General features: G+C 41.5%; 1 protein-coding gene across 9 annotated transcripts in view; it reads right to left on the reverse strand.

The window, feature by feature from the left end:
• Positions 1-15,767, reverse strand: part of HDAC5 (histone deacetylase 5) — a 962,367-nt gene that overhangs the window by 176,486 nt on the left and 770,114 nt on the right. For all 9 annotated transcript variants that reach the window (XM_069237853.1, XM_069237857.1, XM_069237855.1 and 6 more), the window contains 4 exons: positions 3,267-3,387; positions 2,436-2,485; positions 2,246-2,353; positions 1,419-1,474 (listed from right to left, as the gene is read on the reverse strand). In XM_069237853.1, the coding sequence (XP_069093954.1) occupies positions 1,419-1,474; positions 2,246-2,353; positions 2,436-2,485; positions 3,267-3,387 (335 nt within the window). The remainder of the gene's footprint in view (positions 1-1,418; positions 1,475-2,245; positions 2,354-2,435; positions 2,486-3,266; positions 3,388-15,767) is intronic.

Here is a 15,767-nt window from a genome sequence, read left to right on the forward strand (position 1 = left end):
TCCAATTTTATTGTTAAGATCCTCGTACAAGATATAGAAGTGCACCCAGCCAGAACGGTCTCCACTCTGTACCAACTTCTCGTATATTCTATATTACATGGTTACGTTCCTATTACATAAGAAGATTCCAAATGATCCAACACCACACTATTTTATCCTTGACAAGGTCCTTGATGAGTGTGATCAGTAAGAAAGTCCAGGTATTAAGCAGAGGATCAAAAATGGTGAAGAAGATTAAACAAGCAGATTTATTCTGTCAGCCATGGCCTACCTCTAAATATGCACTGCACATACTTATGTTGTGCTGTACACAAGTTTATTTACCAAGTGGGTTGCATACGACTGTAACCACTCAAACTTGCAGAAAGTTTGCAAATGATGGTTACATGAAGCTTGAAAGGACCATTGTTTTTTTAGAAAACATACGCTAGTCTACCAGGGCTCCGTTAATAAAAGAAAATAAAACACCAAAAACCCTTTTTTCTGGAAAAGTGCAGGCCTGGACTGACGGGGAGGTGAGTTGGATACGTTTCTCTAAAATTCTCAGCCTGGGACTACTTGGACACAATACAGTGAAGACGTGTGTTCAACTGAATTTATATATTCCATTAAAACAATCTATTGACTGAACAAAAAGGACATTATGATTCTGACACATCACTCCAAAATGGAGTATTGCTGAGGATTGCAAGCACCTTAATGATCACCTTAGGTTAGATGATAAAGACCCTGAACAAAATGAAAAACCCAGATTATATTGTACATTACAACTGCAGATTCACTGAGCAAAGCCAATCTCAAAATTGCATACTACTAGCATCAGTGCCATTTTCTGTATAATGGACCTGGGGGGAGAGAGGAGAATAAAGATTCACCCTCCGGACTTCTGCTGAGTTCTTACCTACAGTCAGAACAGGAAATACAAGAGGAAGCAGAGATGGTACAGACAGTTACAGTGATGTATTATTTTTTTTAAATACCACAACTTTGAGAAGCAATGCACAGTTTACCTGCATAGTGAAGGCAGGATTTCAAAATGCGGAAACATGAGAAAACTGGATACAAGTCTTTGTTTGCTTTGCCAATGCCTCTGTGAATACTATCTGTATGTGCAAGTGGCAATAAATTGTGTGCAAGGATAAAAAGATGTTGTAAAGTCAGACATTTTTAAGGAGAGAGCTCTTTCAAGCATTCAAGATACACCACACAGTGTTAGAAACTCCCATCTTTACTAACAGCAGAAGGACCAGCCAGAGCACTGTCTGCTATGTCCTGGGCAGTGCTATAACTATCCCTATTATTCACTTTCCTTTTACTCTCCACTAGCTTTCAAATTCGTTTTTTGCTAGTCCACCTATTCCACCAAACCTGTCAGTGGACCAATGTGTAAACAAAAAGGAGAGAACTTTTGTACTCACATGGCTGAAGATTCCTCAGCGTGATGACCAGGTGGACGAATGACTGCAAAACCGTTCTGGGATGTTTTAGATTAAGGCAAAGGAAAAGAGAGAGAAAAGAGATAACCTGTTTGCATGTGTACTCTGCACTGCCAAATCAAAGTAGCAGAAAATAAAGGCCGACCTAGGAAGTTAAGGCAACTATGTGGGAGTGCGGAAAAGACAATCTCAGTCACTCAGACAATACAGCACTTTACTATAATGACATTGTGTCCTTAGAAATTATAATGCAAATGAACTTCTTGTCACAATGTCTATGGCAGAGTCAGTCAAATGAACCAGCCGTGGACCCAGGTGCCAACACTGTATTTGACAACACGAGTCAGTTTTTCCAACTGCTTCCCATCAAGAAAACTATCAACTAAAATGTTTTCTTTATTCTACATGAGAAAAACCATAAACCATATTAATTGATTCCTTTGAAAATATATTCAAACCTTTTCATTTGATTTGCTTATTCAGCCTTTTTTATTACTGGCAAATGCAGAACCAACGGAATGAGACTCGGGAGGCAAAGTAGAGACACAATGAGCAGTAAGGTAGCCTTCAGGTGAATGATGTCACACTAGAATTAAAAAGTGCAGCAGACACCATAGAAAAAAAAAATTTCTACAATGCATATAGTGTGATTGTCTGACAGAGATGCAGAACTGGGCGAAGAGAACCATTTTTCTCTGCATTGGATACCCCTTTATGGATACATTTATGGATTATCAATTCACATGAGCCAGGAGAAAGCTGTAGAAATACTATATTTAGGCTACAAAGGAGCGGAATAACAGCCTTACCTTGAGCTCGCCTGATGCCACCTTGAATGCCAACTCCACCAAGCAGCCAACAGCCATACGTACAGCACTGGAGGAATGCATTTCGTTCCAAACAGTGTCACTGTCAACCTGCCAAAAAATAAGCAACCGTTTAGACTAAGATCCATGCTTCATAGTGCACCTGTTATCCAAGCATGGTATTAAAACTCACCCCAAATCCACCGCATGGTAACACTGCATACATCTTCTGGGTCATGGGACCTGGAGAAAGCAAATCACCAATGGCTATAAGAGTGAGTGATAGCCAAGGTCCATAAAGAGATTTCTCAAATTGACAGAACACAGCTGCATCTACTGGGTAACAATATCTTATGTAGGATGGTTTATTATGGATTTTGGATATAGTCTTTTTCCACCCCGTATACCTTTACATAAATAGAAAAAAGGGACATGGGGGTGCTTTGAGAAGGTAAACAGAAGGGTCTCTCTGGCAATGCAGTTAAAGACATACTGTAAAACGTGATATATTTAAATTTTAATACACCAAACTATGAAAAAATCAAGACCATAACTGATTTAAATACATTTGAACTGCTTATGTTTTCACAATTCAATCTATCATATTTTCACCATAAAAACATAAATAGTTTTGTTCAGTAGGTCAATTAATTGGTATTCTGAAATCAGGAGCACTACAGGCACATTCCAGCATTTCTAGCTCCAGCATGTCCTCTTCTGCAAGGAAGTGAATCAGCTGCGGGAGTGAACGTAGGAGTGAGCTAAGCTGACATAACAGCATTAAAATGCAAGGTAAACAAACCCTGAATGGCAGTGGGGTTTGACAGCTCTGAATTAAAAGATTATTGTTTTTTTGGAGTGGGAAGCGTCACATCCCTTTCATATACATTATTCTTACAGCTGTGTTTTAAATCTAGATTCAACAAATAGAAGCTTACAAGTCAAAAATAATACAAAGAATCGAAAGGGGTGGGATGTGAATATCTTTCTTAGATGGATTACACGTGCCTTGGAAGGTACATACCCAGCAGTTTCTTGCTGTCAAGTTTCTGTCGGTTTAGAGGACTAGTTCCATATAGTAAGGCATGATGCTCTGAATGGACCATCTGAATTTCATCAAGTGTAGCTTTCCTACCTCTGATCCTCTGTAAATTAAAGGAGAGATGCTGAAATATTTGCATCAAACACTATCCTATAAATCTAAGGTTAGGCAGCAGGTATTCAGATACATTTGCAATTATTTGTCAGACTGGGCTAATTCACCAATGTGGTTCACTACTGAGACATTATATCAACATAGACTCCATCCAGACTTCTAGGAACCCTGATCAACAAATAAGGGGAGAGGAACAGGCCAAAACAGTATTAAATGAAAGAAAACCTGCCTCCCCTAGAAACAATCAAATGTAGCCTTCCTGTTGTTTTAAATATATAGCTTATTTCATATTACCCACATATTTAATTTGGAATCAGCTGTTCTTATAAAATCATTTTTATTAAATCAAATGTCATATCTTTCGGCAATGTGTAGTGCCCAAATCATTTATTATTTATCAATGTATTCATCGACAATTCCCCCTGCATTTCATACAGTCATCCCCCTAAGAAAACACACCTTCATTCATACTCCACCCATCTGTATTTTGCAGGTTTCTCCCAGCTTTTTGCCCCATTTTTTGACTACTAGCTGCTGGTTTTTGACTGGTGGAGTGCACTGTGGCATGCTGTCCAAACCTCAGTGACAGCGTCCTTTCCTCTTTCAAAATGTTATATTGAACTGTGTACCCCGAACTGGCATGTGCTGACTTACTTATAAGTCCCTAGTATAAGATACCCAGGTATCAAGGGTATGAAAGGATGGCTATTCACACAGGAGCTGCAGTGCTAGTTGTGCCACTGTGTGTGTGTGACAAAGTGAAAATATGACTTTCAGCTGCCATTGCAGACTGAAGAGGCTGTGCATGTGCTGCACACTTGACTTTGCCATTACCATTAATGTCAAAGTCTGCTAGTTCATTAACTATATATGTAAGTCTCCTCTCAGGCAGGCCTATGAAGCCCTATGGCACAGATCTGTATATTGTTAAGATAGAAATTTATTTCAGATATGTCTATACAGCAAATCCCTAAAGTTTTGGCGTTTGCTCAGGACAGTTAAGTAGCTTTATACAGTAATTGCACAGTTAACAGTTGGCACTCTCATGCATCTAACTTATGACAAAGGGTGACTTAACCCTGTCACATAAGGTATCAAATTAAAGGGAACATGAAATGCAACTCAATGTGTCGATATTTATGTCCAACTTAATGCTGGCCAATTGTGCCATAGGTGCGATACTTTGACCCAGCTAGTCCAGTGAATCTACAGAAGCGCAGGGACAGGGAGAATTCTGCCCACCTGGGAAGACGTGTGAACGACCACCAGGTTGAGAAGAAAGGTGCTGCGCTGGAGGATTGGCTGCAAAGGTTGTTAGCCCAAAAATAAAGCTTCAAAGGGTGATGCTGCCTTTGAGGCGTCGTCGTGACAACACTCCTGTGCAGAAAGCCCTTTGTTTCCCCTATACAGGGTTGAGCCTGGGCCAAGGAAGGGAAAACCAGTTTCAGAACACTAACAGCACTCCATCACCAGGTAAGCGGGATGGTAATATCTGAATCTAGAAGAGCTTCACTCTAGAAACTATTGTCATAGGTAGTAACTAGTTTTGTTTAGAGATTCTTCTTACATTTACATGCTGTGCACTTATTATCTAGTGGTAGTGTCCCTCTGTGGAGAAGGGGTTTAAGGCTGAGCAGTGCCAATTAAATGTCTTAATATAGCTGACATACTTAAGCATCCCTCTGTGACTGAATCTGTACAAACCTTTTTTGGGAAAGTATGTTTTGAAGACCTTGTAGCAGCTGTATCTAATGAATTAAGAGAAATGTTTCCAGTGATTGTCAGTGTTGCTGCTTCTTTTTTGTGAGTGGAGCGTGTGGAGTGAGCCCATGGTTTAGCGTCTATGGAGTAACTGGTTAATGAACAGCATGACTGAACAGTCACTTTGCTCTGGTTCTTTTAGTTACTGTGAAGGGTACGGCCTCTGGTGCATAGGGAACAAACACGGTTGGGATTTTCTTATTGTCTATATTTCCTGTATTTTGCACATAATTTCTCATAATGCATCTAATGTGTATAGAGCTCTCCATGCTGAGTTAGTTGGCTATGGAAGAAAGTGGTTAATTGCATGGTCTGATTAACAAGAAACTGAAAGTACATTAGGTATACAGTGAGGACTGCAACACTCCGTATTCTGTGTACAGTCAAGTGAGATTCCTGAATAAGTAGAGAACTGAACTGAGCTGTTTTTAAGGTTAAATTCTTTAATAGCAATATGCTTTGGCACAAAACAGTGCTTTCATGAGACCTGCTAGAACCAGCTTTAAACTCTACTTAGGTGATGAAACCATGTGTGAAGAATACAGTCTTTTCACCCATTCAAGAAACTATTTAATACAAATTTAAAAAAATCTTTGTGACTTAATCCCTTAGTATATGCTGTTTTAGCTCATAAGTGTAACCTAAATGTGCACAAAGGTAAATACACCAAGTATTGGACAATTGCTTTGTCTTCAGTATGAATGGCCTGGAATGTATGTTTTCAACAACTTGTAATGAACGCTGTCCTCTTGGCTGCATAACAGTCTAGCTGATGGTGTCCTTGCCTCATGTTACAACTGACACACTTTTTTGGGAAATTTTAAACTTTGAAAGTTTAAGAAAATGGGAGCCATGCCGCCATCGGTTTCTTGTTAGATCTGGTGGTAAGCTGGCCTCTTTCTTCTGCAGTTTTACTGTTCTTACTTTGGATAGCCTTGACTGGTGTGATGACCAAGTTTGCAGTAAAGATCTTTGTCATGTTGGACCATTGCAGCTGGTCAACACTAACAGAATAACTTGAGGGAAAAGCACATGCAAATATCCTGTACCAACTTATTGAAAGTGCAATGCCCAAAGCTTGTGGGTACTGATGCCTAGATACGAATTTTTCATTTATTTTTGTGGGAAACAGATCCTTGGTACACCCCACAGTTCCTACTTGTGTGACCTGCCTAGCTTAAGTAGCTTCCTTTAATGTTTTCTTCTCCTGGCATGTGATGCACTACAAGTGCAATATTTCTAAGTATTAACACCAGGGTCAAATGTCTTGCACTAACCGTGTTAGTGGGCACGATTGTGCTCCTCTGTTCGTTTAGTAAAAGATAGCCATTGTGGTATCTGTATTCATTTGTAACAAATAACCTACATTTGACTCTGAAATAACTAGAAAGTCAGTTTGTAATTCCAGAACACACTGATAGATTTTACTTCATTTTTTGGTGGCCCCTATCCTCTGAAGCCTAAATGTTCAAGGTACGCTCTCCAGTCTGATTTTTATTCATTGTGATTTTGATTGTGGGGACTGGAGGTCTGAACTGTATCCATGGAAATTCTGTTTGTATTTTGACTGCAACAATCAGTAGATTTGCTGAATCCCGATTGATTTGACTGTCAAATCACTCCTGTATAAGTTTCATATGAAGATGTGCTTACAGGATCAGAAAGATGCAGGATAAATCTTAATTTGTAATGACAGCATTCTCTTTGGGTTGGAACTGGAAATGCTAGTCAGTATTCAGGTTTGCTTCCAGAAAAATTACCTTTCTCGCTGGAATTGTGAATGATTTATTCACCTTGACACTAAAATTTAAAGGATACAAAAGAATCACAACCTTTTAAATGCTTCTCTAGCACTGTAAAGAGAAATTTCCCTGTATCAGTCTTATATCTAGGTGAGAGCTTCTGAGGCTAAGTGAATGATCTTGTGCTTTGGATACACTGTCACCACTGGCAGACATCATGTTTACATTGTTGGAGCAGATTTTATTACAAAAGGTAACCACAAACATTATTTGCTTTCTGTCCGCCAAATGTACCAGCATGTAGTGCTGTAGATTCACATGCTGTGCATAAGCTCGCCATCTAGTAGTGTTGGCTTCTGAGTAGTACAACTTGTTTTTTTGTTCGAAGAAAGTTTTTGAGTCACTGGATCGCGTGGCTCCTCCTCTCAGTAATACTGCACATGGGCATCGAGTCCTTTGTTAGATTGTTTCTCTGACAGGCGGGAGAGTGAAGTAGTGAAATATGTATAGAGTCGGATAGAAAAGATGTCCATGCAGTGTATGTACATATGTAAATGTGTGTGTGTGTGTGTATATATATATATATATATATATATATATACATACATATACATACATTCATATATTTATAAAATTGCAACATCTACACACTTACGGGGAGGAGGGAGGGCGCATGTGAATCTACAGCACTACATGCCACAAACAGATGTCTACTGGTAACTATCATTATCTGTTTGATAGCATGTGTAGCTGTAGATACACATGCTGTGCATGGACTGTAAAGCAGTCCCTCCGCGGTGGCTAGTGTGCAGGGGTTGCAATTGTTAGAAAAAGTGTTTTAAGTATAGCTTGTCCAACATTAACTTGTTGTCTCGCAAAGACGTCTACACAATAATGTTTTGTAAACATGTGTGGTGTAGACCATGTTGCTGCTTTACAAATGTCTGATATAGGTATGTTACCCAGAAATGCCACAGCTGCACCTTTTTCCTAGTGGAATGTGCTTCTGGTGGTACAGGTAATTGTCTCTTAGCTTTAGTAAAGCAAGTCTGAATGCATTTGACTAACCAGCTTGCTATAGTTGTTTTAGATATAGGATCTCCTTTGTGTAGTAAGGAGAAAGCCACAAAGAGTTGTTTTGTTTTCCTAAAATGTTTTGTTCTATCGATATATTACATAAGAGCTCTTTTAACATTTAGGGTATGTACTGATTCTGGTTTTGGGAAGAAAACTGGTAATTCTATTGTTTGATTAATATGAAATTGCAAAATTACTTTTGGAAGGGATTTTGGATTTGCTCTTAATACAACTTTTTCTTAATGAACTTGAAAGAAATGTACTTCTAAAGTTAATGCCTGAATCTCATGGACACACCTAAGGGAGGTGATAGCTATTAAAAAGGCTACTTTCCATGAAAAGAATTGTAGAGGGCAGGAGTGAAGTGGCTCAAATGGTGGAGCCATGAGCCTTGTGAGCACAATGTTAAGGTTCCCAGATGGAGCTGGAGGGATCCTTGGTGGAATTATTCTTTTTAGTCCTTCCATAAATGCTTTGAGAACTGGAATTTTAAACAAAGAAATATGCTTTCTGTTTTGACAATATGCAGCTATGGCAGCTAAATGTAAATGAATAGATGAGTAGGCTAAATTAGCTTTTTGTAAGTGCAATAAATATTGTGCAATGTCTTGTACTGTTGGTTTAAGAGGGTCAGCGTTTTTTGTTTGGGAGTAATAAAACATTTCAATTTTTCGACATAGGATTGTCTAGTGGTAGGTTTGCGTGCTTGTTTAAGAATATCCATACATTCTTGTGGTAAATGTAAATATCCAAATTCTATGACTTCAGCAGCCATATTGTTAGGTTGAGTGATTTGGGTGTCTTATCTGTCTCTGTGTTAGAAGATCTGGTCTGTTGGAAAGTTTTTGATGAGGAACAACAGAGTTCCAAAAGTGTTGTGTACCATGGCTGACGTGCCTATGTAGGGGGCCATTAAGATCATGTTCAAGGAAGATTGTTTTATCTTCCGGATTAGAACTGGTAAGAGTGGGAGGGGGGGAAAAGCGTAAGCAATTATCCCTGACCAACTCATCCATAGAGCATTGCCCTTGGACTGAGGGTGTGGGTACCTGGAATATACAGAAAATAGAGGGAGTAAACTCCTGTTCCTTGGTATTGTAATGGTACTGGTTCAATAGCTCCTTTTAGAAGGAGGGAGTGTACTTCCTCTTTGAGAAGAGTGAGCTGATGTGGTGAGAGTCTGTGAGTAAATGGGGATATATTAGGTGGAGTGGAAATGAGCTCCAGACAATAACCATTTTGGATAATTTGAAGTACCCATTGATCTGTAGTAATCTGAGACCATTGGGGGTAGAAAAGTTGTAACCTTCCCCCTACAGGAGTGGTGTGTGCAAGTATTAGATGTAGATGGTTTTCCTCTTCCCTTATTATTGTTTCGTCTATATGATCCTCTAAAGTAACCTCTGGTGTATAGAGAGGTGGGTTTAGTTTGATTTGTGGACTGTTCTTGAAATGATGATCTAAATCCCCTGGTAAACCGTGCACGATGAAAATGACCCCTATGTGTGCTGTTTGATTAAATTTTTCAAGTGTGGTATCCACTTGTGGACCAAATAAATTCTCTTTATCAAAAGGTATGTGTAGGAAGCTTGCTCTGTATATACTATATCAAAATGAGATATAGTGTGCACAGAGTCCAGGGGTTCCCCAAAAGGCTTGATAGAGGCAATAATAGATAATACTAATGCTCAATTAATGATAGTGTGGTCGAGCAGTTAGGCTTATCAGAGGGTAGTGTTAAGCATTTGCTGTAAACACACGAGCAATAAGTGAAAAACACACCCAATGACTTAACATCAGGCCAATAGGTTTTTATATAGAAATATATTCTTTTGTTAATTTATTTCTAGAACCACAAGATTCATTTAGCAGTTAAGTACATTAAATGAAAGATACTTCGCATAGTAATACTTAGGACTTTAAATAGAATCAATATTGTACACAGTTTTCTTTGAAATGGCAAAAAGCTATTTTAAAAGTGGACACTGTGCAATTTTCAACAGTTCAGTTCCTGGGGGAGGTAAGTAAGGAAAATGTCACTTACCCAGTGTACATCTGTTCGTGGCATTAGTCGCTGCAGATTCACATGCTGTGCATAGTCCGCCATCTGGTGTTGGGTCGGAGTGTTACAAGTTGTTTTTCTTCGAAGAAGTCTTTTCGAGTCACAAGACCGAGGGACTCCTCCTACTTTGGTTCCATTGCGCATGGGCGTCGACTCCATGTTAGATTGTTTTCCCCGCAGAGGGTGAGGTAGGAGTTGTGTATGTTAGTAATAGTGCCCATGCAATGGAATGAATAAGTATGTACAAAATGAAGGTTAAAGTAATATATTTACAAATGTACAAATGTTGAAGATTACTTCCAAACGGCTACAGGCTCCCGGGGAAGCGGGTGGGTGCATGTGAATCTGCAGCGAATAATTCCACGAACAGATGTACACTGGGTAAGTGACATTTTCCGTTCGGTGGCATGTGTAGCTGCAGATACACATGCTGTGCATAGACTAGTAAGCAGTTATCTCCCCAAAAGCGGTGGTTCAGCCTGTAGGAGTGGAAGTAGTTTGAAATAAAGTTCTTAGTACAGCTTGACCTACTGTGGCTTGTTGTGCAGATAACACGTCTACACAGTAGTGCTTAGTAAATGTGTGAGGCGTGGACCATGTTGCTGCCTTACATATTTCGTTCATTGGAATATTTCCTAGAAAGGCCATGGTAGCACCTTTCTTTCTGGTTGAGTGTGCCTTTGGTGTAATAGGCAGCTGTCTCTTTGCTTTAAGATAGCAGGTTTGGATGCACCTAACTATCCATCTAGCTATACCTTGTTTTGATATTGGATTTCCTGTATGAGGTTTTTGAAATGCAATAAATAGTTGTTTTGTTTTCCTAATTAGTTTTGTTCTGTCAATGTAGTACATTAGTGCTCTTTTGATGTCTAATGTATGTAGTGCTCTTTCAGCTATTGAGTCTGGCTGTGGAAAGAACACTGGCAATTCTACTGTTTGATTTAAGTGGAACGGTGAGATGACCTTTGGTAAGAATTTTGGGTTGGTTCTTAGAACTACTTTATTTTTGTGTATTGGAATAAATGGTTCTTGTATAGTAAATGCCTGAATTTCACTTACTCTTCTTAGAGATGTAATGGCAATGAGAAATGCAACTTTCCACGTTAGATATTGCATTTCGCAAGAATGCATGGGTTCGAAAGGTGGACCCATGAGTCTTGTTAAGACAATATTGAGGTTCCATGAAGGAACAGGTGGTGTCCTTGGTGGTATAATTCTTTTTAGGCCTTCCATGAATGCTTTAATGACAGGTATTCTAAATAGGGAAGTTGAATGAGTAATTTGCAGGTATGCAGATATTGCTGCGAGATGTATCTTTATGGAAGAGAAAGCTAGATTTGACTTTTGCAAATGTAGTAAATACCCTACAACATCTTTTGGAGATGCATGCAATGGTTGAACTTGATTATTATGGCAGTAGCAAACAAATCTTTTCCATTTACTTGCATAGCAGTGTCTAGTGGATGGCCTTCTAGCTTGTCTTATGACCTCCATACATTCCTGTGTGAGGTTTAAGTGTCCAAATTCTAGGATTTCAGGAGCCAAATTGCTAGATTCAGCGATGCTGGGTTTGGATGCCTGATTTGTTGCTTGTGATGTGTTAACAGATCTGGCCTGTTGGGTAGTTTGACATGAGGTACTACTGACAGGTCTAGTAGTGTTGTATACCAAGGTTGTCTTGCCCATGTTGGTGCTATTAGAATGAGTTTTGACTCAATCTGTTTACTAGATATGGAAGGAGAGGGAGAGGGGGGAAAAGCGTATGCAAATATCCCTGACCAATTCATCCATAGAGCATTGCCTTGAGATTGCCGGTGTGGGTACCTGGATGCGAAGTTTTGGCATTTTGCGTTTTCTTTTGTTGCAAATAGATCTATTTGAGGGTTTCCCAAATTTGGAAGTAAGTGTTCAGGATTTGGGTGTGAATCTCCCATTCGTGGACCTGTTGGTGATCCCGAGAGAGACTGTCTGCTAGCTGGTTCTGGATCCCTGGAATAAACTGTGCTATTAGGCGAATGTGGTTGTGAATTGCCCAATGCCATATTTTTTGTGTTAGGAGACACAACTGTGTTGAGTGTGTCCCCCCCTGTTTGTTTAAATAATACATTGTTGTCATGTTGTCTGTTTTGACCAGAATGTATTTGTGGGTTATTATGGGTTGGAATGCTTTCAAAGCTAGAAATACTGCTAACAATTCGAGGTGATTGATATGAAACTTTCTTTGATGTACGTCCCATTGTCCTTGTATGCTTCGTTGATTGAGGTGTGCCCCCCACCCTGTCATGGAAGCATCTGTTGTTATCACGTATTGTGGCACTGGGTCTTGGAAAGGCCGCCCTTTGTTTAAATTTGTACTGTTCCACCATAGAAGCGAGATATATGTTTGGCGGTCTATCAACACCAGATCTAGAAGTTGACCCTGTGCGTGTGACCATTGTGATGCTAGGCACTGTTGTAAAGGCCTCATGTGCAATCTTGCATTTGGGACAATGGCTATGCATGAGGACATCATGCCTAGGAGTTTTAATACCATCTTTGCATGTACTTTTTGTGTTGGATACATAGCTTGTATCACCTTGTGAAAATTGTGAACCCTTTGTGGACTTGGAGTGGCTATCCCCTTTGTTGTGTTGATTGTCGCTCCTAAGTATTGCTGTGTTTGACACGGCAGAATGTGTGACTTTGCATAGTTGATGGAAAAACCCAGTTTGCAAAGGGTTTGTATAACATAATCTGTGTGGTGTGAACACTTTGTTAGCGAGTTGGTTTTTATTAACCAATCGTCTAGGTACGGGAACACGTGTATTTGCTGCCTTCTGATATGTGCAGTGTAAGGAAATGCCTCCTTGGCATGGTTGCCCCCTGACTTTTTGCCTTTGCTGATGCTATGTTTACAATTGAAAGTGTGCTGAGGCCTGCTAACCAGGCCCCAGCACCAGTGTTCTTTCCCTAACCTGTACTTTTGTATCCACAATTGGCAGACCCTGGCATCCAGATAAGTCCCTTGTAACTGGTACTTCTAGTACCAAGGGCCCTGATGCCAAGGAAGGTCTCTAAGGGCTGCAGCATGTCTTATGCCACCCTGGAGACCTCTCACTCAGCACAGACACACTGCTTGCCAGCTTGTGTGTGCTAGTGAGAACAAAACGAGTAAGTCGACATGGCACTCCCCTCAGGGTGCCATGCCAGCCTCTCACTGCCTATGCAGTATAGGTAAGACACCCCTCTAGCAGGCCTTACAGCCCTAAGGCAGGGTGCACTATACCATAGGTGAGGGTACCAGTGCATGAGCATGGTACCCCTACAGTGTCTAAACAAAACCTTAGACATTGTAAGTGCAGGGTGGCCATAAGAGTATATGGTCTGGGAGTCTGTCAAACACGAACTCCCCAGCACCATAATGGCTACACTGAAAGCTGGGAAGTTTGGTATCAAACTTCTCAGCACAATAAATGCACACTGATGCCAGTGTACATTTTATTGTAAAATACACCACAGAGGGCACCTTAGAGGTGCCCCCTGAAACTTAACCGACTATCTGTGTAGGCTGACTAGTTTTAGCAGCCTGCCACAAACCGAGACATGTTGCTGGCCCCATGGGGAGAGTGCCTTTGTCACTCTGAGGCCAGTAACAAAGCCTGCACTGGGTGGAGATGCTAACACCTCCCCCAGGCAGGAATTGTCACACCTGGCGGTGAGCCTCAAAGGCTCACCTCCTTTGTGCCAACCCAGCAGGACACTCCAGCTAGTGGAGTTGCCCGCCCCCTCCGGCCAGGCCCCACTTTTTGGCGGCAAGGCCGGAGAAGATAATGAGAAAAACAAGGAGGAGTCACTGACCAGTCAGGACAGCCCCTAAGGTGTCCTGAGCTGAGGTGACTCTAACTTTTAGAAATCCTCCATCTTGCAGATGGAGGATTCCCCCAATAGGGTTAGGAATGTGACCCCCTCCCCTTGGGAGGAGGCACAAAGAGGGTGTACCCACCCTCAGGGCTAGTAGCCATTGGCTACTAACCCCCCAGACCTAAACACGCCCTTAAATTTAGTATTTAAGGGCTTCCCTGAACCTAAGAATTTAGATTCCTGCAACTACAAGAAGAAGGACTGCCCAGCTGAAAACCCCTGCAGCGGAAGACCAGAAGACGACAACTGCCTTGGCTCCAGAAACTCACCGGCCTGTCTCCTGCCTTCCAAAGATCCTGCTCCAGCGACGCCTTCCAAAGGGACCAGCGACCTCGACATCCTCTGAGGACTGCCCCTGCTTCGAAAAGACAAGAAACTCCCGAGGACAGCGGACCTGCTCCAAGAAAAGCTGCAACTTTGTTTCCAGCAGCTTTAAAGAACCCTGCAAGCTCCCCGCAAGAAGCGTGAGACTTGCCACACTGCACCCGGCGACCCCGACTCGGCTGGTGGCGATCCAACACCTCAGGAGGGACCCCAGGACTACTCTGATACTGTGAGTACCAAAACCTGTCCCCCCTGAGCCCCCACAGCGCCGCCTGCAGAGGGAATCCCGAGGCTTCCCCTGACCGCGACTCTTTGAACCTAAAGTCCCGACGCCTGGGAGAGACCCTGCACCCGCAGCCCCCAGGACCTGAAGGACCGGACTTTCACTGGAGGAGTGACCCCCAGGAGTCCCTCTCCCTCGCCCAAGTGGAGGTTTCCCCGAGGAATCCCCCCCTTGCCTGCCTGCAGCGCTGAAGAGATCCCGAGATCTCTCATAGACTAACATTGAAAACCCGACGCTTGTTTCTACACTGCACCCGGCCGCCCCCGCGCTGCTGAGGGTGAAATTTCTGTGTGGACTTGTGTCCCCCCCGGTGCCCTACAAAACCCCCCTGGTCTGCCCTCCGAAGACGCGGGTACTTACCTGCAAGCAGACCGGAACCGGGGCACCCCCTTCTCTCCATTCTAGCCTATGTGTTTTGGGCACCACTTTGAACTCTGCACCTGACCGGCCCTGAGCTGCTGGTGTGGTGACTTTGGGGTTGCTCTGAACCCCCAACGGTGGGCTACCTTGGACCAAGAACTGAACCCTGTAAGTGTCCTACTTACCTGGTAAAACTAACAAAAACTTACCTCCCCCAGGAACTGTGAAAATTGCACTAAGTGTCCACTTTTAAAACAGCTATTTGTCAATAACTTGAAAAGTATACATGCAATTTTGATGATTTGAAGTTCCTAAAGTACTTACCTGCAATACCTTTCGAATGAGATATTACATGTAGAATTTGAACCTGTGGTTCTTAAAATAAACTAAGAAAAGATATTTTTCTATATAAAAACCTATTGGCTGGATTTGTCTCTGAGTGTGTGTACCTCATTTATTGTCTTGTGTATGTACAACAAATGCTTAACACTACTCCTTGGATAAGCCTACTGCTCGACCACACTACCACAAAATAGAGCATTAGTATTATCTATTTTTACCACTATTTTACCTCTAAGGGGAACCCTTGGACTCTGTGCATGCTATTCCTTACTTTGAAATAGCACATACAGAGCCAACTTCCTACATTGGTGGATCAGCGGTGGGGTACAAGACTTTGCATTTGCTGGACTACTCAGCCAATACCTGATCACACGACAAATTCCAAAATTGTCATTAGAAATTGATTTTTGCAATTTGAAAAGTTTTCTAAATTCTTAAAAGACCTGCTAGGGCCTTGTGTTAGATCCTGTTTAGCATTTCTTTTAGAGTTTAAAAGTTTGTAAAAGTTTGAATTAGAT

Source organism: Pleurodeles waltl, chromosome 6 (assembly GCF_031143425.1).
Source record: "Pleurodeles waltl isolate 20211129_DDA chromosome 6, aPleWal1.hap1.20221129, whole genome shotgun sequence".
NCBI classification, from domain to species: domain Eukaryota; kingdom Metazoa; phylum Chordata; class Amphibia; order Caudata; family Salamandridae; genus Pleurodeles; species Pleurodeles waltl.